We start from the raw sequence: 26,523 nt of genomic DNA, 5'->3' as shown, positions 1-26,523 counted from the left end.
ATGGACAACTATTGAAAGGCTATCACAGGGGAGTTATATGAAAAATACACTTTTTAATCTGACTACTGTGTAATAGTGTATAAAAGTGAAAGTAGGAAATCAGCTGTGTATTTCTTGCATGGTGGTTTGGGTGTAAGACTATATTAGAAGACTTGATGAGAATTAATACTATAAAGGTTATATTTTAGAACCCACAGAAGTTAATGATTGGGTTATACTGAGAGGTCTTGCATATTTTAGTACATAGTGGACACTCAATGCATGTTGACTGATTCATTGAAGGAATGATTGAACTATTATGAATCAACCAGATTCCAGGAAGCAGTCCCTGATGAACCCCAACCTTCCTACTTCTCTACTCCCTTCCTCTTTCGAATTCCCAGGACTCTTGAAACACATTCTTATGGACATTAATCTTCTTCCATGGATTTAGTGATTTATGTGCATTCCTTACCTCCCCGTCTAGACGATAAGTTTCTTCAAGCTATTCATCCCCCACAGTACCTTGCATATTTTGCATGGCACATAATCAATGTCAGCCTTTTTTGAAGAATGAATGAATAAATGCATGAATGAAATGAGATGGAAATTATTTGAAAGCCAAAGTTCTCAAATAAAGAAATGATGACTGAGCCCAGCATCTGAAATCTGAGGATCTTTCCAGATCGATTATCAATTATGCAGCTTGGTTACTTTATGCTCTGCCTTCCTTGGAAATCCAGGACTAATTGAGTGACCAGGAGGGTCTCTGTTTCAAAGTACTGAGCCCTGACAGACAGACTGAGCTGACTTGTGTGATTAAAAACATGTTCTCATGGCTTGCTTGGTCACACAGCAGTTTGTAACAAGTGTCTTAGCCCTTCTGAATCACAGTTTCTTCTTTTGTCAAAGAGGCATAACAATAGAAATGCCTTGGCGCTGGCTTGTGAAGAAATAGTTATGATTACTTTTGTAAATAGAGCTCTTGCTGTGTAGTCTACCATACCCTGAATGCTTTAACTGTACAATATACTAATCTATTTATTGCCCCTGACAGCAATAGTAGGTACACACTTTTATTATCCTCCTTTTATAAATCGTGAATATGAGGCACTTAGCACAGCACCCAACACAGGAAAAATCATTCTGTAAATGCTAGAGATGAAAAAAAATGCAACATGAGGTGTGGAGCCAGAATGCATAATTTTAAACCCAGTTTTGCTGCTGCTTTTTGACTGTGGATGAAGTACTCCTTATAACCTCAATTTTCTCATTTTTAAGATGGACTGATATAAGGAATAAGTGAAACAAAGTTTGCAAAAGTACATATCTGCATAAAATTACAACAAAATCCTGGATTGATGTAGATGTTTGGACAGTGTGAATGGTGATTTTAATGAACATGTGTAACATATCAGCCCATTTACATGCAATGTTTTGAGGAGGAAGCATCATATGGATCTTCAAAGGAGAAAACTCCTCATTTGTCATAGTTTTGTTATTGAAGTGAATAGTCTTTCAGAAAGTCATGGTCTGTGACTTGTGTCCAGAGGACTGACAGCTTGAAGTAAAATGAATACCTCGTTGCTGAAGATTTTGGTTCAGTGCTAGTCTAATCCATCGTAGAGCATCTGGGCCAGTTAATTAAAGCATTCCCCGAGTGTTTCTTCCACAATTTAGAAAGCACCTCCTCCTCCATTATCTTTTGTGATGCTCTTGGAAGTGTTGTAAAGGAAAAACACTATCCCAGTTCTTTCTTTTCTGATGTTCTATCTCCTGCAGTTCCTAGGTTAGTTCTGGGCTTACAGGATATACCTGCTCTGCATCAAACTGCTTTTGACCACTAAAATGAAATAGACTGTCCCTGAGTCTGAGCATTAGCTTATATCTTCTCAATTGTTTGGTGTTCTTTCTTAGCATTTTGAAATTTCTTCAGAGTCCTTTCTTAGTGAAAATTGGAAATTCAGAGATAAGAATGCTAATTAAAGCTGCTCTTTCCTTCTGAAAGAGAAGGTTCTCTTTCTGTACATTAAACACACACACACACACACACATACACACACATGCTCATACACATATCTTAAGTGACTCGTTTTTGATGAAGTAGAGTCTAAATGTGGGGGTTTAGTTTAGGGGTTAGCTTTTCTTTTCCTATTTAAAGCAGTGTTTACAGGTTATTCATATTATTAACTGTGAGGTAGACATAATAATGGTCCTCCAAAGATGTCTGCATCCTAATCATCAAGACCCCATGGATATGCTGGTTACATGGAAAATATAATTAAAGTTTCAGGTGGAATTGAGATTGCTATTCTGCTGACCTGAAAATAGGAAGGTTATCCTGGATAATCCAGGCAGGCTTGATGTAATCACAAGATAAGCGAAAGAGAGATGCAGAAGAGTCAAGTTCAGAATGATACTGCCAGGGAAAGACTTAGCTGGCCACTGCTGGTTTTGAGGATGGAGGTAACCACAGCCAAGGTGTGTAAGTAGTTTCCAGAATCTGATCAAGGCCCGGCAACAGTTTCTTTCCTAGAGACTTTTAAAGAAAGACAACCCTGCCAACACCTGGATTTTAGCCAAATGAGACCCATTTCAGACTTCTAACATTCACAGTTGGACGAAGATAAATTTGTGTTATTTTAAACCATCAACTTTGTGGTAATTTGTTATAGCAGCAATAGGAAACTGATACTAACTGATTTCAACATTGCAATAATTTAAGTGTAGTCATTGAAAACAAGGAATCTCCAGCAGAGACAAACTACAACACTGACCAAATGTAAGTTCTGGGAAATATGTAATTCTCAGAAGAGAAATGATTCCCTTTCCAGCTCTCCAAGCCTCTGATTTTGGAGCTCGGGTAGGGAGAACATTTTTCCTTTGCCTCTCTTTTTTTCCAAATGAAGTTTAGTTCCTTTCACCAAAAAGATTCACAGATACAGCCCCCAGCTTCTCTGTCTGCTTGTTTGTAGTGGATGCCAGAACCAAGTCTTAAGATGTAGCTGATTTGGAAACACTAGCAAAGGTTAACACTCATGAACAGAATCTGGACATATATAATATTAGGCTTCATCTTCATGCCTAATTCACCATGTCTTCTCTTTCTTATGGATTTCTCTGTTCTCACTAGAAGAAACCTTTCTCTTCTGTAGTGCATGGTTCTTCCTTGCTTCTATCCTTCCTAGATATTAGGTAGATGCCTTAATTCCATGTTACAATGGAAAAAACAATGAACTAAGAATCCAAAGACTTGGCTACAAATCCTAGTTGTCCAGCCTGGGCCAGTCACTTTTCAGAGAGCTACTCGCATTTAGAGAAAAAATACTTACCATGACCTATACCTTACATTCTAAACATATACTCTGTAGGCATTCACTGAACATTTACTATGTGTTTATTCATCCTCAGCAGGAATGCGCACACATTAAGTTCAGGGAAAAGGGACTTCTGTATTCACTAGGGCTTCCCCTGTTCTGACTTTGCAAGTGACAGAAACAATGGTGGCAATCTTGTGTTTGTGTATGTATGTGTTTGTGTGCACACATGTGTATGTATATGTGTATACATGCACACATGTGAATGAGAGGATGAATGAACTAGCAAAGAATCAAAATTGATTTAGAAGTGCTCTCACAAAAGGACATTGAGACTTCTACGAATAATTCTTTCCAGATATCCCTCCAACTCTTTATACAACAAAGCATATTCAAGATAATTATTCACTGTCCCTGGAGATTTGAAATGCATTCCAGTTCAAACCTGTTGGGTTTTCTTTCCCAAAGTGCTGCTGCAGGACAGGAAATGAGCCAGTGCAGCTCAGAGAACACCCTAGTCAGTCTATGGGAATCTCATGCCCAAGAACAGAGAGAACCAAGCCAATGAAGCAATCAATCTGGGGCAGCAGGGCCCTGCCACAAGTGAATGGGAAGGCATCACAGGACTTTGAAGAGATATTGAAGGCCTCGTGACCTAGCTATGGCTCATGCCATATCCAGGGAGATCACTAGTATTCATGCTTTAAAAGCTACCTATTCAATTTCCAGGCTAAGGCTGAGAAGGTAGACCTAAAGAGATAGCTGACATTGCTAAGTGCTCCAGAGCTTGACAGACCAGGGAAGGAGGGCGAATTCAGGGCGAAATAACCCCTTGCTCAACCTTTTCCTATAGTCTGCTTTACTCCTATTTAACTCTCATCTGCCTGCAAGTCTGAGAATCTCACAAGTAGAAAACAGGCTACATTCAGCTGTGTACTCTTGACTCTGTCACCTGGGCTGCCATGGAGGATTGCTTGCCTCTTTCCTCAGCACCCTTCATTTTCTTTCTCTCTTCTCTCCTGTTCCTTTGCCTGTCTCCTCTGAGTCCCTTCCCTCCTCTTGTTTCTCCTTTCTTCGCTTTCTTGATCTGGCTTCCAGGAAAGAGCTTGATGTGAAACATTTACATTTCAACAAGAGGTAAGGGCCACAGCACGTGCTACCTTTCTGGAAGCCATTTGCACTTTAAATCTTGTTTCTCTTTGTTTCATAAGGCCACAATAAAAACAAAATAAAAACGTAGTGATCTTTACAAAGGCACCACAAGGATATAAGAACACTGACTCATGGGTGAGAAATCCTGAGGTTAAATCCCAGCTCCTTAACTTCTAGTAATTATCAGGGAGGAAAAACATTTCCTCTACCCTCTTAGGTTCAGTTTCTGGAGGCCTGCAAATTAGATTAACAGAAGATAGATTAATAGGAGAAAAGGCATACAATTTTTATTTTATATATATGGAAGTTCACAGAAAAGAAGTGAAACTCATAGAAACAAGTAATTAGATTCCAGGGCTTATGTGCCATTTTAACAAAAGAAAGGGAGTTTGGGCTTCAAGGGATGATAGATCACAGGGAAGTGACTAGGAAATATATGAGAGAAACTTAAAGAAGATAAGGCTTCTTTTAGTGAAGCTTGTTTATGCAGGCTCATCTTTGTGCTCACTCTCCATCTCCAGTGATAAGAGTTGCTCTCTGATTCCTGGCATAGGAGAAGGAGTGGGTAGCTTCACAAAGGGAAATTTATGCCACAGTTAGGTAGATAAGAGGAGGACTGAGAACTCTTCTTGCATCTGGTGATTCTCAAATGCCTTCAGCACCACAAAATCATTACGCCAAGGTGGCATATTTTGGAATGGCATATTCTGATTTTTTTTTTCCATAATCTTGGGCAAGTTACTTAAGGTTTGGCATTCCAGCATCCTCATCTGTAATAGGTGTTGTGATGATTCAATGAGATAGTTCATGTAATGTGTATAGTACACTGTTACACAGGAGGGATTCAATACTATAATCCTAATTATATCATAATAAAGCAAAGGATTATCATCATCATCATTATAATTATTATCCATGAAAATCACTGCCCTCAAGTCAGCCAATTATAGTGGTGTATGGCAAAGACTGTTTTAGAGAGAAAAGAGAAAAAGATCAGTGACATGACAGCCAAAGTTGTATGCTGGATTAAATGGGTGAACCCAGAAGCCCACACAGTTTAGTCCAGATGGCCTAGGAAAGGGAAATCAGAGCAGGAAAAAGGTCATAAATCTCAGGGAAAGATTATATTCTCAAGAACGTTTCCCAGTTAAATTTCCAAATAATCTTCTAATTTGTTTATATGAAGATTATATAACATAAACTTGGATCACAAGATACATGAATATAATTTTTAAGATACATTAGTGCAACATTGTTGGCAGTTTTTCAAGTGGGAGATAGCCCCTCCTCCTTTATGGATTCGATAGGCCCTCAAGCCTGAAGGTTGGATGCTTAATTGTTTAATGGATGAAGGTATACATATTTTAAAGAAATCCATTCTAGACACGTTTAGGAAGCTTTCAGAATGAACCCTGCAACTAAGTGAAACAGCGTCGAGTCCTGGCATGTTTGAGTGGAAAGTTTATCTGGAGAATATTTAGGGATCTTTCCAAGTAATTGAGAAGCCCCAAGACAGATGGACGTGATACCCTTTGGGGTGGGGACAGAACAGAATTCACTGAGGGTGAATAGCTTTCATCATTTGGTAAGAAAAATCTTAAAAGTAAAAGAGACACTAAGTTTCACATACCAACCTTATCGTCATTCCTTGTTCTATGCAGATGTTAAGAGGCCTCTTACAACAATTTTCCACTTGCATTTTTCTTCCCTGCCTCAGAGGCCTCAATGGAGCTACGCTACCATCATAGCTTTTGCCCTAGTGGGTGCCCATTTCTGTTCCTAGAAAATCATTCCTCCTCTCCTCACTTGTTTTCAAAAACCTAAATTAGGCTTCTCTCTTCAGTAGGACCTTCTAGATGATGCCAACCACATGGAGGTCTTGCTTCTCTTTCCTCCTATTTACTGAGAGTAGAACATTTTTCTTTCAGAAGTTGATTTCTTTCTAATTTCTCAATGGCTCATCCCAGTTAACAATTCAGTATCATGACAAGCTAGGTGAGTCAAGCTCATTTTGTCCATTTTCCAATGTTTTTGAACATGAACAAGCCAGTTCTGCTTTCTGTACCTCACTTATAAGCCTCCTTAAAATAAAAAGATTGGATTATTTGAACTCTAAGTGTTTATACAAATATAAACTAATAATTTTAAATTTAAGTTTGACTTAGCATATCCTATATGCATTGCTATTCTATTTATATTTTTGGAGAGATAATAGGTAGATAGATAAATCTATCTAATTAAATTTTTTTTTTCTCAACTTCACTATATTTATTTTGGTATTTGTATGATGTCAATAGGATGAAGAACACTTCTTAAAAACCAAGGAACATCACTTAGTGAAATTTCAAACTGAAGCTAAATTTCAAACTGAAGCTAAAACAAAGAGGGGGACATGATTAATTTTGGGTTTCAGGCAAATCATCCTTTTTGAGATTATTTAAAATAATGCAATGGGTCAGTGCAAGGAAATTGAAAGTCTACTCTGACTTCTACTTCCCCCCTCTCTCTCTTTTTCAGGAGGGGTCATTGGCTTGGGTATGCCTCTTTGAAGTCTATTTTTTTACTTTCCCAAGAGTTTCTGGCAATATTTCCCCAGCACAACCCCTTAGCAGAAACCCAGTTAGAGAACCATGCATCAAGGTACAGGAAGCCCCAGAATGCAGTAGTGAATGACACCGTGTGCAAAATTTGGACCCAGGATACCCAAGCTCAAGCCCAACTCTGCCAAGTCCTATCTATAAGACTTCAGGCCAGTTGCTTAATCTTTTAAAGTTTCAACTTTATCCTTAAAACCAGAGAAATAATATAGATCTTATAGAATTATGAAAGAATTAAATTAGTTATAAGCATGAAGATTTTAGCATAGTACCTGACACTTAGACCTTCTACATAACTGTCAGCCACCATAATGGAGTAAATCAGATATAAATCATGGTTGTGCCCCTTATTGAATGTAACTGTAAAAATAATCTTGATGATCATTGGTTTTATCTATTTTTATTTTTTGCAATGGTGATAATAACACTTTTCTCATTAGTTTAGGGTAAGATTAAATGAGTTTATACATGTTAAGTACATGTGCCTAGTTTAGAGTAAGTGAGCAAGAGTTGTTAGTTTATTCCTTTGGTATTCTTTTTTTTTTGGTATAGAAGACAGACCTTTGCTGGACATCCATTATAATATAAAGAATTGGCAAACCTGAGAATAGTTAGAGATAGAGAGGCATATTTTAACATAACAAACTAGGTCGGGGCTAATAAGCTACTATAATAAAATAATAAAGCCATCACCTGGAATTATTATTTTTTTTAATAATGTATAGCCAACTGTTCTTTCCCAAGATGGCCCTAGAAAAACACTCTTCTTCAAGTGTCCCCCATTTCCCTAGACTGGTCAGATGATGCATGAAACTCATGGATGACACTATTAGTTTACAAAATCCTGCCATGAGGGTGGTAGGTGAAAGAGACCCTGGCATTCTTAAGAGCCAGAATATGCTGTAGCTGGAGTTAACAGGAAGAGCTTAGTAAGGGTAGCCAGTACAGATAAGGATTGGCTGGGTCATCAAAACTCTCATCTCATGGATCTTATATAGGAATGCCATTGTCCTAAAGTGAAGTCTTGCCTGGGATTAACAAAATTATATCCCTAGGTCTTTCTGTGAATTTCAAAGATGGTGGAGATTTCTTTCCGGGAAAATGAGATGTGACAACTCAAAAATTATTTGCTTAAGGATATAAATCAAGAGATCGATTGGTAACTATTTGCTAAAATTTGCTAAGGGATATAAAGGGAATGTAATGAATTTGGTAGTCAGACAAAGCAGTGTTTAAATTCAGCATCTAGGGGCAACTGTGAGGCTAGGTAGGTTAAGTGTCTACCTCAGGCTCGGGTCATGATGTCAGGATCCTGAGATGGAGCCCTGAATCGGGCTCCCTGCTTCTTCCTCTCCCTCCAACTGCTCATTCTCTCTCTCCCTTTCCCTCTCTCTCAAAATAAATAAATGAAATCTAAAAATAAATTTATAAATAAATAAAAATTTAGAAAAAATCTGCACCTATAGCTTCTTAGCTGTGTTTTATTTTAATATGAAATCATATAGGGTTAAAACAGACAGAGTTAACTTGACCTAATTAATTTCTGCAACTCTTTAAAAAATTTTTTTGATGTCCTCTCATCAAATACTCTCAGGAATTTCAGAGAATGGTTACTTAAAACATCTCTTTACCCATCAACTTTCGAGAACCGCTTCCCCTGCACTGATTTGCTTACAAACTGAAAATAACATGCTTAGATAGATTGGTGGTTGGGCAGATAGATAGATATTTCTCAAAGACATAAAATCCAAAACAAAAAGCACTGTTATAAAGCCAACTTAGTGGTCTAAGTGTATTCCTGATGCCCAGAGGAGAAAAATAGCCTGGTAGGTCAGGAAGTCTTCATGGGGGAAGGACTGAAACCCGTCTTAGAAGAGAGGATGATAAGGAGGAGCAAGGTCCCTTCATCCACCTGGACCCAGCAGAGCCTCTAAGGAGTTGGCCCTGCTGTTGTAATCCCACATCTGCCATCTGTCTTGTAGGCACTGGGCTCAGCTCTCCACACTTAACTCTCACAGTAAGGATGAGAAGTGGGCAGTCACACTCCCATCTTGCACTTAGAAAACTGACAGAGATGGAGTGGTTTCCTCAAGATCACACAGCAAGCAAGCAATTCAGAACCAGAATTCAGTCCAAGCCTGTGTACCCCAAAGCCTGTGTATGTTAGATAAGTTCTTTTTTATTTATCTCGATTTTTTAATTTAAATTCAATTTAACATATACTGTATTATTAGTTTCAGAGATAGAATTTTGTGATTCATCAGTTGCATATAACACCCAGTGCTCATCAAATCAAGTGACCTCCTTCATGCCCATCACCCTTACCCCAGCCCCCTGCCCACCTCCCCTCCAGCAAGCCTCAGTTTGTTTCCTATAATTCAGAGTCTCTTATGGTTTGTCTCTCTGTTTTTGTCTTATTTATAACTTCTAATAATAATGAAAGCTACCATTTTCAATGATTACCACCTCTGTAAAGTCTCCTTCCCGTTCCCACCACTCATCTTTCCCCAGGTGGAGTTGGATTTTCATTCTTGTGCCCCCACTGTACTTCATAGAGAGATCTTTTCAAGTGCTAGTGCATTTCTCAGTCACTTTCAATTTCATACCTCCTTTATTATACCATATGCCCCCACGAGATAAGGTGGGACTTTATCATTCAAGTACTGTTCAGAGCTCGTTGTAGCAGGTTAACAAATGTTAAGAAATAAACAAACTAATGAATGCCTATTGCCTACCAAGTACTGTGCCCACCACTGCTTTGACAAGTAAGTTAACCACTTTAAGCTTCAGTTTCCTTGCCTATAAAATGAAGATGATTATAAAACGCACCACACAGAATTGTGGGGAGGAGTTCATTGTTGATAAATCCCTATACTATTGATCAGCACATACTAAATGCTTGGTAAATGGTAACCATTATTACAACCACACTTAATTCTCACATTTCTCTTTAAACAGAGTACTTTAAACAAAGTATTATAATCTCAACTTCGCAGAAAATGACCTGTTTTCAGAGAGCCTAAGCTACTTGCGGAAAATCACACAAGAAAGTAACAGAACAAGGAAATGCCCCCCAAAGTCCAAGATATTATTCATAAACCCTGGTTTTGTAGTGAGTTCCAAGGGCTGGGGTTGGCTTTAGCGGAGTGAAAAAAAAAAAAAAAGAAAAAAAAGAAAGAAAGAAAAAGAAAAAGAAAAAAACGAGAGTGTTTAAGCCAGTGTGTTTCTGGTGTAGACCAGAGTCTACGACCATTCCCACAAAGCTGGCTGGGATGTTTGGTGTGGTTTGGAATAATATACCCCGTGGGATCCTTCAAGACATCATGACCCCTGCTTCCCTGATAAGAACCATCTAGCTTGGCTCAGTGGGTTGAGGCCTCTGCCTTTGCCTTGGGTCATGATCCCAGGATCCTGGGATCTAGCCCTGCATCGGGCTCTCTGCTCAGCGGGGAGCCTGCTTCCTCCTCCCTCTCTGCCTGCTTCTCTGTGATCTCCATCTGTCAAATAAATAAATAAAAATCTTTAAAAAAAAAAAAAAAAGAAGAAGAAGAAGAAGAATACAAACTCCAAGGGCCCTTGGGTGGCTCAGTCAGTTAAGCGGCTGCCTTTGGCTGGGGTCATGATCCGGGAGTCCCATGACTCATACTGGGCTCCTTGCTCAGCGGGAGAGTCGGCTTCTCCCTTAGCCCCTCATCCCACTCTCTCTCTCTCAAATAAATCAATAAAATCTTTTTTAAAAGAATGCAATACAAACTCCAGGATCCTCTGAATCAGGCTTTCCACAAGAGAATATTTTTAACAAGCATCTTGTGTGATTTTTATCATCAGGCAAGTTTGTGAAACTTGGCTTTGAGAGAGGCTGAATCAAGAGTTGAAAGGAGGATCGTGTGATCCCCCCTCCGGGGGGCAGTTACTGAACATCAGTGTTCTTACAAGGCCCTGCTCTGCGCTGCTCTCCAACCATTCCTGTTTGTAAAATACAAGGACCAAATCCATCTTCCTAATAATGTTCTCATTGTGTCCGAGGGGACCAGACAGCCCCAGTGGCGTGGCAGGTGGGAAGCAGCTTGGATGCTCCTGGTGACAAAGGCAGTCGTGGTTCTTTTGCTCCTGCACTTTTCTCCCCAGAAAAACTACCCACGGGCTTCCACGGGAGCTTTCTGACAAAGGCTCCAGGCAGCAGCCACGACCGCCGATTCTGCCCTAGCATCCCGAGAGGGGGCTGAGCTGTCTGGCGGCGCGAGCTCTGGGAGGAGAGAGCCGCTGCTTGGGCAAAAAGGGGGCATTCGCTGGCTTCCCAGGCAGCAAACTAGCGCGCAGCCAGCCTGCTCAGCCCGCGCCGCGTCGTCAGCGCGTGGAGCGCCGCCGTGCTCTCCAGGGCAAGTTTCCTGGGAGTGTCCCTCCTCTCCACCGACAGAGCAAAGTCTCCCGCTCTCCAACAGATGCTCCCCTCACAGCTCTAAGTCCAAGTACCCGCTGGCGGCAGCGCAGAGCCCTGAGGCAGGCGCGCTTTGGTTGGGGGACCCCGCTAGGAAATGCCGGCATCAGCATGAGAGGCTGGACTCCAGCCCCGGTCGGTCCTCACCCCGGGGGGCCGCTGCTCCGCCCGGTGCGTCTGCGAGGAGCTGCTCACTTTTCCCCCTCGCGACTCTTTGTTCCAAGCCAGAGACTGCTCGGATTCTCTAATTAACTCCCTCCGCTCCAAAGGGGTCCGGAGGCTGGGATGCCCTGCCAGCTGGAAAGATGTTGACTCTCGAGTGGGAGTCGGAAGGACTGCAAACAGTGGGTATTGTTGTGATTATATGTGCATCTCTGAAGCTGCTTCATTTGCTGGGACTGATTGATTTTTCGGAAGGTAAAGTGGTCGCTCCCACTCTGTGCGGTTGGTCAGGTCTGGTTCGGAACTGGATACAGAAACTGCAGAAGTTGAGGAGGCTTGATACCCAAAGTAAAAGTTTTAAAATATGCATGTTTGCCGTGGAGCAGCCTAGCACTGGACAGTTCATGTCTGTTTACCCAGATATTTGACACTGGGAGGGAAGGGATACTTCTTTCTCTTTGAAAGCTCTTGAGTGTAGGGTGATATTGTGGGTTAAATATATTTCCAAGGTGCGAAGTTAAGACTCTCTACTATGGGGTGGTAATACAGGTTGTTTTTTGGTTGTCAAGTTCATGATGGCTACCACGCCTTAATGTCATTAGGAATTTTATTCTCTGGAGGAGTACCCTGATTTATGAGGGAAATATCTGTATGTGCCTCATTAAGTAGGAGGTGTGGGGGTGGAGTTGGGTTGTTGATTATGATGTAAAATGGGTAGGCTGTTCAGTTAAAATTGAGTTAATGGGTGTTTGGCAAAAATGTTCTTGAGCACTTAATTTGCAAAAGTGTTTCATTTACATTTCCCAATGAGCCACTTTGCTCATCTCTTGAGTGGGAACCCATATGCACAGGGCATCACTGTTGCTATCAACAAATATTTTATCCATCTAATATAAATTTTACTACTCAAATCAATTTTATTAATAAAATAAGGTGGGGATTTACTCCACCTTATTAAAGGTGGGGTAAAAATGTTGACTGACTTTGCTTTAATAATTTGAATAGATGTGTGTATGTGTGAATATAGAAACATATATACCATATATATGCACTTTTTTTTTCATGAAATAATTTTTCTACTGAAATAAGATACTTTGAATTATTTAAACCTCGGCATCCAAGGTCAATTCTACATCTAAGCTCTCCTATCTTCCCAAGCAAAAGAAAGTAGTTCCTAAGACACTTGTTAATATTCCTTCCAGATATGGGAAGGATCTTTTATTGCCGAGTTTTTTATGATTGTTCACTTCTCATGTTGTGTGTAATGTTGGAAGATGATGGAAATATTTAAGCCTGCCATGCTTCTCATCTTTCTAACTGCAGGAGCTTACACCTGATGGCTACAACAACATCATCCCAAACTACATCCGGTATACAGGTTGTTTCTGTTAATATGTTATAATGGTCAATGTATCTTATCTTTAGGAAGTTTTTTTTTTTTTTTAACAAAGTGAGTTTGTTAGGTTCTAACTATTTAGACCTCTGTAAAAACACAAGTTCCCACGTAATTTTCATATCTTCTTGTAAATATTCTCACTCTGTGACAAGCTCTGCTTAGGCACACAAGAGAACAATGTCATCATGGGATTAAGTAAAACCTCAGAAATTAGTTTCTTCCTTTTCTCATATTACACAGTGATTTTATTTAACCTCTGGAAGGAAAACAATGCACCAGCAAACTTCTTCAAGTGCTACAGAGCAACCTGTGCATTGTGGTATTGTAATAAAATGCAGATAAGATCATTTCAATTTCTGTAATGGGAATAGTTTCCGTTTGTTAAATTTTGTCACCATATTAGTTTTTGTTTTCTGAACTTGGCTGAGCAATAGCCCCCAAATTTAATGGATAATACTCCAGAGGGCTTGGTCTCATAGCCAGGTGAAATATTTGCTAAATGACAACAGCCATGGGGGTACTGAGGAAGTCAACCTTCCCAGTGCTATAAGGTAGCACTTTTATTCTTTTATTGCCCATGTTGATAATGAATGCATTTAAGGTTTAAGACCCCTGCAAATGACTCCGCTTTTCTTCTTAACTTCTATTTTATGTCACTTAAAGTTGAAGATTTTCACATGAAAACTTCAAATTTGAGTTCCAACAATTTGAAAAGTAGAATTGTAAACCTGACTCCCTCAACTACAATCACAGATTTTTGTGCTAGTCTGAAATGTCTTTTTTGGGGTAGATATCCATATTCATTTTCAACTAATATCCATTTCCATAAAAGATTTGATATTTCTTTGCAAACACACAAATATAGATGATGCGCCTACACTTTTATAGCTATTATGTAAAATGTCCAATAAGCTGGGAGCAATTTGGGCTCAATATAAAAGTCACCATCGTGCTTAAATTCAAAGATGCTGGTACCACCATACATGAGGAATAACCCATTTTACTTGACAAGTCTATCATTTTTTGTTCTGAAGTACATATTAGAAAATGCTGATCTAGTTCAACTCTTTCATTTTACATAGGAAACAGCTACAAACCAAAGAGGTTAACTGATCTACCAGAGGCAAAACCAACTGGAGGAAAGACAGGACCAAAACCAAAGACTGCTAAGCAGCATATGGTTATAGTTTTTCTACCATACCACACTTTCTACTTACTTCTTTTCTCTAGTATTGGAAAAGAGAGTGAATGAAAATCTATGTGGGAAATGTCCTGAATTCTGATATCTTGTCCTAAACAGTCCACTAACACTCTGAGAGATTTCTGGGAGGAAATACATCCATAGGAAAGATTACACTATAACCACACAATTTCTACAAGGTGTTGACTCCAACCCAAGTGTGGGATCCAAGCATGGCATGTAAGTGAGCTAAGCCAGTCTACTGACTATATCATAGACTGGTGGCAAATTGGCACAAAAGTAGCCAAGCCAAGTGGTCTCCTGAGCTTCTTTATCTCTGAGACCTGCACTGCATTTTGACTTTCTGTGATGTACACTTAATGGCTATAAATACCTATTCCAGGTAGAATCCAACAGTGAGACTCAATAAGACCATGAGAACTATGGCAGAAGCCTCCTGTCTGTGTATTCTCAGGCTGTGGGTAGTTTCCAGTAAGAAGCTGACCAACAGTCAAGTGGAGGAATAAGAAGAAGGCACAAAATACAGAGAAAGCCACAAACTATTAAATTATCCCTCAGCCTTTCTACCTACAGAGGGCAAAAATTCCCCAAAAGACTATCCCAATGTAGACTGCCAAACTTCGCACTGACTGCTCTAGAAAATATAGCCCACAATAAGGCCAAGGAATTAACCATTCTTTTGGGTGGAGAAATGAAGATGAAGCTCAGAGCAGAGCCGTGAGATTCTTTTAGGCCACACTGAACTCTTATACTATCCTCAGGGGCAATGATTCTTTGCTGGTATAACTATGGAGCATTTTCTCTAGTATGGCTATACATTGATTTACTTAGAAAGTAGTTCTGAATCTATTTGAATGAGAGGATCTGTGGTTTTGTTGGGGTAAAGCAATGTTACCATAGTATTATCATCTACAATGGCTAATGAAAATTAGCCACGGATAAAAAAGAATAAAGAGAAACATTTCCGCTCCCACTTAAATTAGATTCTGATATTGATAAAAAAAAAACCTCATTTTGAAAATACAATTCTCCTTTGGTTGAAATTCAAGGTTTAGGAAACAAAAGCAATTTATAAAGAGGATTCAAAAGACTAAAGGGATTTTAATATGATGATTTGAGGTTTTACACATATCCACTCATTAATAAAGAAAACTATGAAGAACACTCAGGAAATGGATTTTATTATTTAATACATTTAGCATATAATATATGTCTTGTTGAATTCTAAATGCATGTAGTGTTCTCTGGTAGTCTTGGACGGTAGAGAGGTGTGCAAGATGAACATTAAAGGAACATACCTTCGGTGAACTTACAGTCTAGGAAAGGAAACAATTTACCACACAAGACAGAAGAATATCAAAGCTGGGTATTAGAGAGAAATGGCCTGCAGAAGCATGGATGGAATGGTACACTCTGGAAGGAAACAGTTATACAGGACTTCGTAATATGAAAAGGACTTCCCAAGTTAGAGAAGGGAAGAAGAACATTCTAGGCTAAGCAAAGAGCATGAGTTGTGCCCTTAAGTTCATGGATAAGGGCAGTGGCATTCACACACATAGGTGTCAGAACGTTGAAATGGGAGATGTAGCTGAAGAGATGGCTTGAAGTTCAATGCTAAGAGTATCTACTTATTCTTCAACCAGTGAAGAACTATTGATTCAAAATCTTCAAGTTGGGGGGGAAAAGTGAGCGATGTGACAGACCACTGTTTTAGGTGTTCAATCTGGGAGTAGGTGAAGATGAATTCTGTAGTAAAATCATGGAAGGATAAATATTAGTTATGCTCTTGGAACAATTCAGGTGACAGACAATGGGGCAAAAATCTATGGATTGCCCTTCTCAATAAAATACTTAATGTGAACTGTCAATTTCCAGTTTTTCCAGAAATTCATGTTTACTATAATACCTTTGGCCTGCACTTGTTCCAAGATACCATAATTGTATTTTATTTTAGGACAACATTGTTAGGTTTTAAATATCTTTCTTGAGAGAAAAAAAAGAAGTGGAAAGCATACAGAGGTTGTAGTTACAGATATGGTAGCACCATTTACGGTGGAAACTTAACAGTTCGGATAGGTATATTGACATTTTGCAAGATCTTCAATTATTTTGAATATTTCATTTTGGAAAATCATATGAAGCACAGTACAGAGAGTGGTATAATGTACTCCCATGTGCCCATCAATAATGAGCATCACTTTGCTCATTTGTGTTTTGGCAGTGGCTTGTCTTTGAAAATATTTCTCCCTTGTCTGCAATATGCCAGGCACTTTGCTAGGCCCAGGATACAAAGATGAATTAAAGATAGTCTCTAACCTGACAGAACTCTCCCTTGTTTAGGTAGATGGGGAATATAAAAGAAAGGCACTACATTACAGTAGATAGATCAGTATAAGTAAGTCCAAGATACAGAAGAAGAATGGAAAGTAATAAAGTCCAAATGGAAGAGCTAGAAATGATCAGAGATGCCTCCCTGGAAGAGCTGACTTTTAGGCTGGATTTTTATAGATAAAGAGAAGTATATCATCTTCATAGGCCAGCAAGGTACTTATGTAGTTTCCATATGCAGGACTCTGGGTGAGGTAATTCTATATGCCAACACAGGAACATGGTCCACAATGCAGAATTCAACAGAGAGTGTCAAAGGGAATTAAAACAGTTTTATTCTTTCTTCTTGATTATGTAATTATCCATGCCATCTACCCTAGGAAGACACTCAAAACATTACAGTGTGAGTGCCATTTACTCTTATAGAATAATAGTGCCTGTGTACTTCTTCTTAGGTTGCATAATTGAGGGCCTCCAGTGCCTCTTTCAAGTTTCCATGGTAGCCTGGAAACTGTTGATTAGTTGGCTGCATTGGCTTTTGTTTTGTTTTGTTTTGTTTTGATTTTTTTTTTTTTTCTGTGAGGGAGATTTCAGATCAAAATCCCACTTCAGAGTAAAGATACCCACATACCAAAGGCATCTGGAGCAGCTGTTCATTAGAACCCCATGACCATGAGAAATAATTCCAAATGAGATATCCAGCAGTAAGCTGAAAAAGCCCAGCTTACATGTGCTTTGATTTGGCTGGGAAAGTAGCCCTTTCAGTTTTATAACTGGGGGGGGGAAAAAAGGCCTTAAATTTATTTATTTTTATTTTTTTATTATTATTTTTTTTAATTTCACAGACAGAGATCATAAGTAGGCAGAGAGGAGGCAGAGAGGAAGAGGAGAGAGAGGAGGAAGCAGGCTCCCTGCTGAGCAGAGAGCCTGATGCCAGGCTCCATCCCAGGACCCTGGGATCATGACCTGAGCGGAAGGCAGAGTCTTTAACCCACTGAGCCACCCAGGTGCCCCTAGCCTTAAATTTACACATGAAATCAAACACATGTGTATCAAGCACCTACTGTGTGAAGGGACATAGAGGACAAAAGGACATTTTGATAAGAGTACAAACTTGAATAACTAATCCAAGACAAAAAGAGTCTGATGAGAGGGAGAAAGGGTTCTATAAGATTTGAAGAGAACAGCCAGCCCATCCAATTGGAAGTTTTCAAGGAAGGTTGAAAGAAGACAGTGGTGGCATTGAATCAAAAGACTGACAGAGACTGGAGGCTATGTAATCAGCTTGGTTCTAAAAGTCCTTTAACCCATTTAAGATACCAAGTGTCTGCTTCAGATCTGGCAATGTACTTGGTACTGACAGGTTTGGGGAATATTATTTTTCAGTTTTGCTTACTCTGAGAACCCATTCCCCACCCCAGCTAGGAGCAGAGAGCTGGAATCTTAATGGGGAGGAGAGAGGATGGTGGAGAAGTTGTACATTTCAATGGCCTCCAGCCAAAGGTTATCAGGAACACACCCGTGGTAGAGTAATTTGGCCTCACTGCTCTTTGCAGGAGAGGGAATCCACACCGTGGAGAGCAGTGGAACAGCTCAGTAAGGAGATATGAGAACAGACTTAGTGCATTTGCACTTCTGTTGGGGGATTATGATTTTGGAACTGGGCTTTGCTCTGGATTAAATAAAGTCAAGAAACTAGCCTAATTCTATGATGATCTTAATAAATCTCTTCTATAAGTAGCATAGACTAGACAGAGGCTAGAGCTGCAGTTGGCAAAGAAACAAGCTGCGGTAATAAGGATGGGGAAACTTTGGTCGTTTTTGTGGTTTAAATAAGGTTCATATTGTTGCTTCTTCTCACATAAGATGATAGAGTGATCTTGCTTTTTTGTCTTGATCGATCAAAAGTACAGAGTGGTCTTGTCTGAGGTTGATATTCTGTGAAATTCAAAGTGCTTATATTCACTAAGGGAATGCCAAGGTCTGGCATAAACCAGGGCAGCTTCCTCAGAATGGAAGGGGCTGCTTTCTCCTCAGACAGAATCAGAAGGAGAGCAAAGTTAGAAGGGCAAGTGTGTAGGGTATATAGCAGACAGATCTAGTTTCAAGTTTAATTCAGTAACTTTGAACAGGTTGCTTCACCTTCCTGAGCTTCAGTTCCTTTTTCTGTAAAATGAGTCTAATAAACCCAACTTTTTGAGATTGTTGTAGGGAATGCAAAATATAAATGAGATACGTAGCTCAGTGCCTGGAGCACAATTAGGAGCCAGTAAATGCCTTCCTTGTAATTACTTTGGAATCACACGTTCCAATTCCTTGAGTTACTCCAGTGATTCTCAAATTTTACTGTGTGTCAGAATCACTTTCATGGCTTGTTATATACTACAGATGGTTGGACTCTACTCTCAATGTTTCTGACTTAGTATATCTAGGTGAGGGTCTGAGAATTTAAATTTCTAATGACTTCTCACTTTAGCCTCATGCAGCTGTCAAGGGGCAATACTTTGTTGAGAGCCACAAATCTGAGAGGCCAAACACATGATATGAGCAATGTGTTATTCACTGAGGTCTTTGGCACCTGCCAAACTTTGTGGACCATGCAAGCAGTCTGTTCTAAGTAGTCAACTCTGTTGTAACACAGAAATACACAAATGAATGCTCATGGCTATGTTCCAATAAAACTTTCTGGAGAGAGATGCAAATCTGAATATTGATAAAATTTTTATGTCACAAAATATTATGTTTTTAAAATTTTAATCATTTTAAATGTAAAACAATGCTAAGTCTGCAGAGAATACAGGCAGACAGCAGGACAGATTTGCATCACTGTAATTTGCCAATCCCTGTTCTAGAGTTGGCAGTAAAGGAACCTGTTGATAAGGGGTCTGAGGTTGGTGAGATCTTGTTCTTTGGAAACTTGTCTAGATTTTCTGAGCCCTCAGTCTCATTGAATGGACAGGAATTGAGTACCTCTTTGGGGGGTTGATGAAATTATCTGCCAAATTAACAAATAATTTGAATTAGCATGTATGTGTTTGTTGAATAAAGTGTCTTTTCCTCTAACTCCACATGTCTAGGCCAATTTAGAGTTGCTTACATAAATTAAGTCATCCACATAATTTTGTCACACAGGGAGTCAGTGCTGGGCTAGACAGTCTGAGTTGCTCCCTTTTACTGATTTTCAGCTTAGGTTTCATTGCCACTAGGATGGTGGCATTATGCCTCTTCCACTGAATTTATAAACCCTTAGCTACTGTATTTGTTAAAGACATAAAGACATATTTCAACTTGACCAATTATACTGGTCCTCACAGTATTGCATTATATTGAGCCTTTTGGGTGTAGGGCAAATACATTGAATCAACAAACTTCTTTTCTTAATAAAATTATCTTAAATCTAGATTCTCTTGAAAATGAAAAAGATAGTGGGGCACCTGGGTGGCTCAGTCTGTTCAGCATTCTGCTCTTGATTACTGTTTGGGTCTTGGTCTTGGGGTCATGAGATCAACCACCACTTTGGGCTCCATGCTCACCATGAAGTCTGAGTTTCTGTCCTCTGTCCCCATCCTCCATACACACAATAAGTAAATAAATAAATAAATCTTAAAAAGAAAGAAAATGAAAAATATACGAATACTGGGTAAGATCACGTTCTTTAAAGTAAGGTACTGATTTAAAGTCACTATACCTCTCTACCTTACATTGGCCTCATGGTCTCAGAGAAGGTTTATAACCACCCTTGACCTCAGTTTTCCCACATGTAAAATGGGGAGAATAATAGTAGCTACCTCATTGATTATTGTGATTATTTTGAGAAGTAAATTAAATATTTGTTAAAGTTCTGCTTAGCCTGCTGACTGGAACAGAGAGCTCAACATCTATCGATACTAATTACACCATTAGTATCATGGCCGTCGTTGTCCTTCCCATCTCTCATACTTGTCACTAAACATAGTCATTACTTCAGTCTGACAAAGAACAAAAACTCAATCAAGTAAATAAGAAGGTCTAGTTGGTTTTATTAAGTGACTCATGCATCAAGCAGCATCCCATGCAGCAAGTAAAGGAGAGCTCTGAGGAGTTGTACAAAATGGAAGATTTTTATAGAAAGGACAGTGGGGCAGGGAGTTAATAGCAAAAGAATGGTTGGTTCCAGGCAAAGTCAATTTCCTTAGGGGGAAGACCAAGGGATTAGTTATACAAAATAAAGCATCTTCCTCTGGGGGATGGCAAACGTTCAGGTGATAGAGTGCCTCATTGGTGCTTATCAGAAAATTCCTGACTCAAATCTTTGTGGGTTTAATTTAAACTCCAGCTTTTTTGTTTACTTGTTGGGTGACTTTGGATTAATGACCTGATCTTTCCAACACGCAGTTTCCTTGTCGATGGGCTGGAGCGAATACAAATTCTCATTTAAAAAAAAAAAAAAGGAAGAAAGAAAGAAAAAGAAAAGAAAATTCTGACTGATAGTTTATAACTTATTTCTGGGGGAGGTTGAAACTTCAATTAGTTGAGCCATTAGCCCTGGTTCGATGACTTGGCCTAAGTGACACAATTTTGAGCATGTCATTTTCTTTTAACAAATCATCCATGAAACAAAGGATCTTAAATGTGACCTGTGTACCAAGTGCTGTGCTAGTAATTGGGAACGGGAAGCACAGATTTAGCTAATAGGGGTGTACATACAAATGAACATGCAAACGCATCAGTTTAGCAAATTGCCCTGGTCTCACATCTGTGCAAGAATGCTGGTGTACCCTCTAGGAACATATGGACAAGTAGTCAGTCCCATTTAGAAGATGGGGAGTTTCATAAAGGACTCACAAAGGTGACCTTTGAGCTGAATCTGAGTGGCATTTTTAGCATTTGGCATCACTTATTCTTAGCAACTACTGACAATTGATACAGCCTATTTTCACATTATCAAGGAAAACTCATGTTGATCCCAGCTTCTAGATTCCGACTCACATTTTATTTCTGTTTCTCCCACAATGCCTCTTTTACCCAAATGCACCCATATCTCTCCCTATAAGCCCAGACTAGAACTTATTCTTACCACCTTAACCCTAATCTGAATTCAATCAGTCCTGATGTATGTTGTACAACATCACACAATAATAGTAAACTTCCATGCACTATTCCCCAAATAGCTTTATTTGTATAATTCACCTTTTCTTCAGTTTGGGAAAAGGGACCACTCTACCTTAGTACAGAGTGAATTTTCCTTAAATTTCTATCAGGTCCAGAGCAGTAGAAAGTATATAATGGAGGCTCAACAAATTCTTATCTGTGGGTTTCTCACCTGCATCTTTGATGGACTCTTTACATCAATATACTTGTCTCATCTTAACCTCATCCCTATCCTTTTCTCTTCCAATCTACTTTATATTCTCACAATTGAAGTATTCCCAAATGGGGTGGGGGGGCGGTTGAGCTCATGCTCAAGATTCTTCTGTATCACCTACAGCATAAAATCTCCAGTTCTTTGAATCTGATACAAAGATGGGATCGGACCAATGCCTTCTTTTCCTCCTTCTGCTATTTTCTGTTCCAGCACAAGGAACTATTGAGGTTCCTTGAATAGCTCATGCTTTCTCCAGCTGCCACATCTTTGCATATACTGTTCTCTCTCCCCAAATGCTCTTCCCTCCTCATACTCCTGGAAATGCCTTTCAGTCTTTAACTCTTGGCTTATATTTTTGTTCTCTGAGAAGCAGGTCTTGGCTTCCTCAAGCAGCAAAAGACACTCTGCCTCTGAGGCCTCTCTGCATCTTCCTCATGAGCTCCTTTGCCCATTTTATGCTCCATTGCTATCAAACTTGTTATTTTTCAAGCACTTCATGCTGTTTCCTGCTTCATGCCTTTGCTTGCACTCTGAAAGTCCCTCCTTCTAGAATACAAATCCCATCAGTCTTCACCTGATTAACTCCTTCTTATCATTTAAGCTCAGCTCCAGAGCCATCTGTTCCAGAATCCTCCCTTGAACCACTGAGTTGGATTAAGTGTCCAGCACTTAAAACAGAACTTGTTAAACTAAAGCACTTTATCATAGCACTTCAAACTACATTAAACTCTTGGTTTCTATGTTTCTCTTTTGCTAAATTTGAAGCACCACGTAGGCACAGCACTTACTTCTATAACCTTAGATCCTTATGGAAGGGATGGGTAGATAATGGATAGACAATTTACTCAGAGGTCTTGATAAAAAAAAACTTCTCTGAGTTTCCACAATAGTCTTTTTTTTTTAAGTGTTTAATTCCAATTAGTTAACATACAGTATTATTATATTAGTTTCAGGTATAATATAGTGATTCAACACTTCCATACAATACCCAGTGTTCATCAAGGTAAGTGTGCTTAATCCCCATCACCTATTTACCTCATGCCCCTGCCCGCCTCCTCTCTGGTAACCATCAGTTTGTTCTGTATAATTAATTAAGAGTCTGTTTCTTAGTTTCTCTCTCTCTCTCTCTCTCTCTTTCCCGTTCCTCATTTGTTTTGTTTCTTAAATTCCACATATGAGTGAAATCATATGATATTTGTCTTTCTCTGACTTATTTTGTTTAGCATTATACTCTCTAGCTTCATCTGTGTCATTGCAAAGAATTTCATTCTTCTTTATGGCTGTGTGTATGTGTGTGTATGTATATATAAACATATATTTTATATATATATAAAAAATGCATATATTTTTAATATATATATTTTAATGTATATTTAATATATATACGAAATAAATATATATATATATTTCATTCTTCTTTATGGCTGTGTGTATGTGTGTGTGTGTATATATAAACATATTTTATATGTTTATAAAATACACATACACACATACACACATACATATATATGTATATGTATACACACACACACACACACACACTCCATTCATTCAATCAATCAATACACAATCATATCCATTCATCAATCAATACACATAGGCTGCTTCCATATCTTAGCTATTATAAATACTGCTGCTATAAACATAGGGGTGCATGTATCCCTCAGAGTTAGAGTTTTTGTATTCTTTGGGTAAATACCCAATAGTGACATTACTAATCTTAGGGAAAGTTCTATTTTTAACATTTTTATTAAAGATTTTATTTGAGAGAGAGAGTGTGAGAAAGCATGAGAGGAGAGAAAGTCAGAGGGAGAAGCAGACTTCCCCGTGGATCTGGAAGCCCAATGTGGGACTTGATCCCAGGACACTGGGATCATGACCTGAGCCGAAGTTAGTTGCTTAACCAGCTGAACCATCCAGGTGCCCTATTTTTAGCTTTTTAAGGAACTTCCATACTGTTCTCCACCGTAGCTGTACCAGTTTGCATTCCTATCAACCATACATGAATGTTCCTTTTTCTTGACATCTTGACATCTTCAACAACACATTTTGTTTGTTGATTTTAGCTATTTTGACTGGTGAGAGGTAATCTCTCATTGTCATTTGGATTTGCATTTCCCTGATGGTAAGTGATGATGAACATTATTTCATATGTCTGTTGGCCTTCCAAATGTCTTTTTGGAGCAATGTCTGTTTGTGTCTTACGCCCATTTTTAATTGGATTATTTGTTTTCTGGGTGTTGAGTTTCATAAGTTCTTTATATATTTTGGATGTTAGCCTTTCATTGGGTATGTAATTTGCAAGTCTCTTCTCTCATTCCATAGGTTGCCTTTCAGTTTTGTCGATTGTTTCCTGTGCTGTACAGAAGGTTTTTATTTTAGTATAGTTCCAATAGTTTTTTTTTGCTTTTGGTTCTCTTGCCTCAGGAGACTTATCTAGGAAAAAATTGTTCTAGCTGAATATCAAAGAAGTTACTGCCTGTTTTCTTTTTTAGGATTTTTATGGTTTCAGGTCTCACATTTAGGTGTTTAATCTATTTTGAATTTATTTTTGTGTATGGAGTAAGAATATTGTCTTCTTTCTTTTGCATGTTGCTGTGTAGTTTTCCCAACACTAAGTGTTGGGAAAGATAGAAGAGACTATCTCTCCCATTGGTTATTCTTTCCTGCTTTATTGAAGATTAATTGACCATATAGTTGAGGGTTTATTTCTGGGTTTTCTATTCTGTTCCATTGATCTATGTCTGTTTTTATACCAGTGGTATACTGTCTTGATCATCATAGTTTTGTAATATAACTTGAAGTCCGGAATTGTGATACCTCCAGGTTTGCTCTTCTTCAAGATTGCTTTGACTATTCAGGGTCTTTTGTGGTTCCATACAAATTTTAGAATTATTTGCTCTAGCTCCACAACTGTCTTAAACTGATTTAATTTTTAATCATTTTGTTTTATACAAGGTGTTTTAACCCTGACACTATTAATATTTTGGGCTAACTAATGATTTACTGTGGCTGCTGTCTGTCCTCTGCATTATAGGACAATTGGCAGCATTCCAGGCTTCTTCCCATTAAATGCCAATAGTATCTTTCCCCAAGTTGTGACAACCAGAAGTATCTCGAGGTGTTCCCTAACATCCCAGGGGCAGGAAAGCAAGCAAAATCAGCTCCTCTTATCTTGAGAACCACTGGGTTGAGGCAAGATCAAACAGTGTGTAAACTTTTTTATATATACATATATTTGTAATCATAAAACTGAACTTAAGTCTAAAAACATCATAGATTGGAATTCACAGAAAACAAAACTGAGTGTTTAAAAAAAAGTATTTTTTTCATTATAAAAGTAATGAACAATTATTACAGAAATTTTATGAATACAGAAAAAGAAAGAAATATGAAGAAAATACCCCCAGACCCACTGAATCATAACACTGGTAATATTTTCTATCTACTTTTACTTTTCTACACATAAATTTATTCCTTTAACTTCAAAATAATACTTAAAAATTACAAAATTTTATGTAGCTTTAAATTCAATATTAGAACATAAGTATTTTTATATTAGCTCACAGATCCTTCATAAATATTTTAATGCCTACATTATAGTCTATATATGTGTGTGTATAAATTACTTAACCTGATTTTAGGACATGTAAGGTATTTGCATTTTTTCTAGTATTTGAAAAATTCTTTAATAAAACCTTTCTGTTTAAGTTGCTTATATAGCTAGAATTATATACTTAGGTAGCATGTTAAGAGAAGGATTAATGAGACAAAAGAATGAAGCATTTCAAATCTCATGACATATAAGGTCAAATTGTTTTATAAAGGAGTTGTACAGATTTACTTGCTCCACTATAAAGTAAGTACTCCCAGTGGTTTGTGCGCGTGGCACTATCACTGTGTGCTGTTGGTTAGGGAACATTTTGAAGGTTGACCTGAAAGACGTATTGGCCAGCTCAATGAAGACACCATCTTAGTGCTGAACTGTTAATGACTTTTTTTCTTTTTTAATTTTACCTATTTATTTGAGAGAGAGAGAATGAGTGAGCAGGGGGTGGGGCAGAGGGAGAAGCATTACTGCTGAGCAAGGAACTGAGGTGGAGCTCCATCCCAGAACCCTGGGATCAGGACCTGAGGCTGAAGGCAGATGCTTAACAGACTGAGCCACCCCGGCACCCCATGGCTAATGACTTTTAAACTAACATTAGGAATCTTATTTTGTACAGACATGAAATTTCCACTATAGCTTGAAAATGTTCTTCCTGCCCTGTTCTCTTGCCAATTAGGATGTCCTGTCTGTATGAAACAGTACCAAACTTTCTCAATCATCAATGCCCATCACACCCAGCAAGACTGACACTTAGTAGGTTTTGGATAATTTATTCAAAGAGAACAAATGGTATAGTCTTACACTAGATGAAACAATTCCTGCATTTGTATGGATTTAGGAGGAAAATTGACATGCATAAGATCATTGCTATAAACACTCAAATATTTCCTGACCTTTTCTAGTATATGCATTGTACTTAGATGAAGTTAAATAGCAGAGAGGAAGAGTCATGTATTTTGTTAGAGTCATGCCCATATTCATCTCAAGTGATTGAACAAG

General features: G+C 38.6%; 1 protein-coding gene across 4 annotated transcripts in view; it reads left to right on the top strand.

Moving 5' to 3' along the window:
- KCNIP4 (potassium voltage-gated channel interacting protein 4) overlaps positions 1 to 26,523 on the top strand; it is a 1,128,645-nt gene that overhangs the window by 893,575 nt on the left and 208,547 nt on the right. The window contains exon 1 of one of the 4 annotated variants that reach the window (XM_004762692.3): positions 10,958 to 11,900. The exons of the other annotated variants lie outside the window; for them this stretch is intronic. Within the exon in view, the coding sequence (XP_004762749.1) occupies positions 11,789 to 11,900 (112 nt within the window). The 5' untranslated portion in view covers positions 10,958 to 11,788. Of the gene's footprint in view, positions 1 to 10,957; positions 11,901 to 26,523 lie in introns of those variants that run through there. 4 annotated transcript variants of the gene reach the window in all.

The sequence above is a fragment of the Mustela putorius genome, unplaced genomic scaffold (assembly GCF_011764305.1).
Source record: "Mustela putorius furo isolate JIRA1106 unplaced genomic scaffold, ASM1176430v1.1 tig00000083_pilon_pilon_pilon, whole genome shotgun sequence".
NCBI classification, from domain to species: Eukaryota; Metazoa; Chordata; class Mammalia; order Carnivora; family Mustelidae; genus Mustela; species Mustela putorius.
Note: the sequence above shows the minus strand (reverse complement) of the source record. Positions and strands in the feature narration are given on the sequence as shown.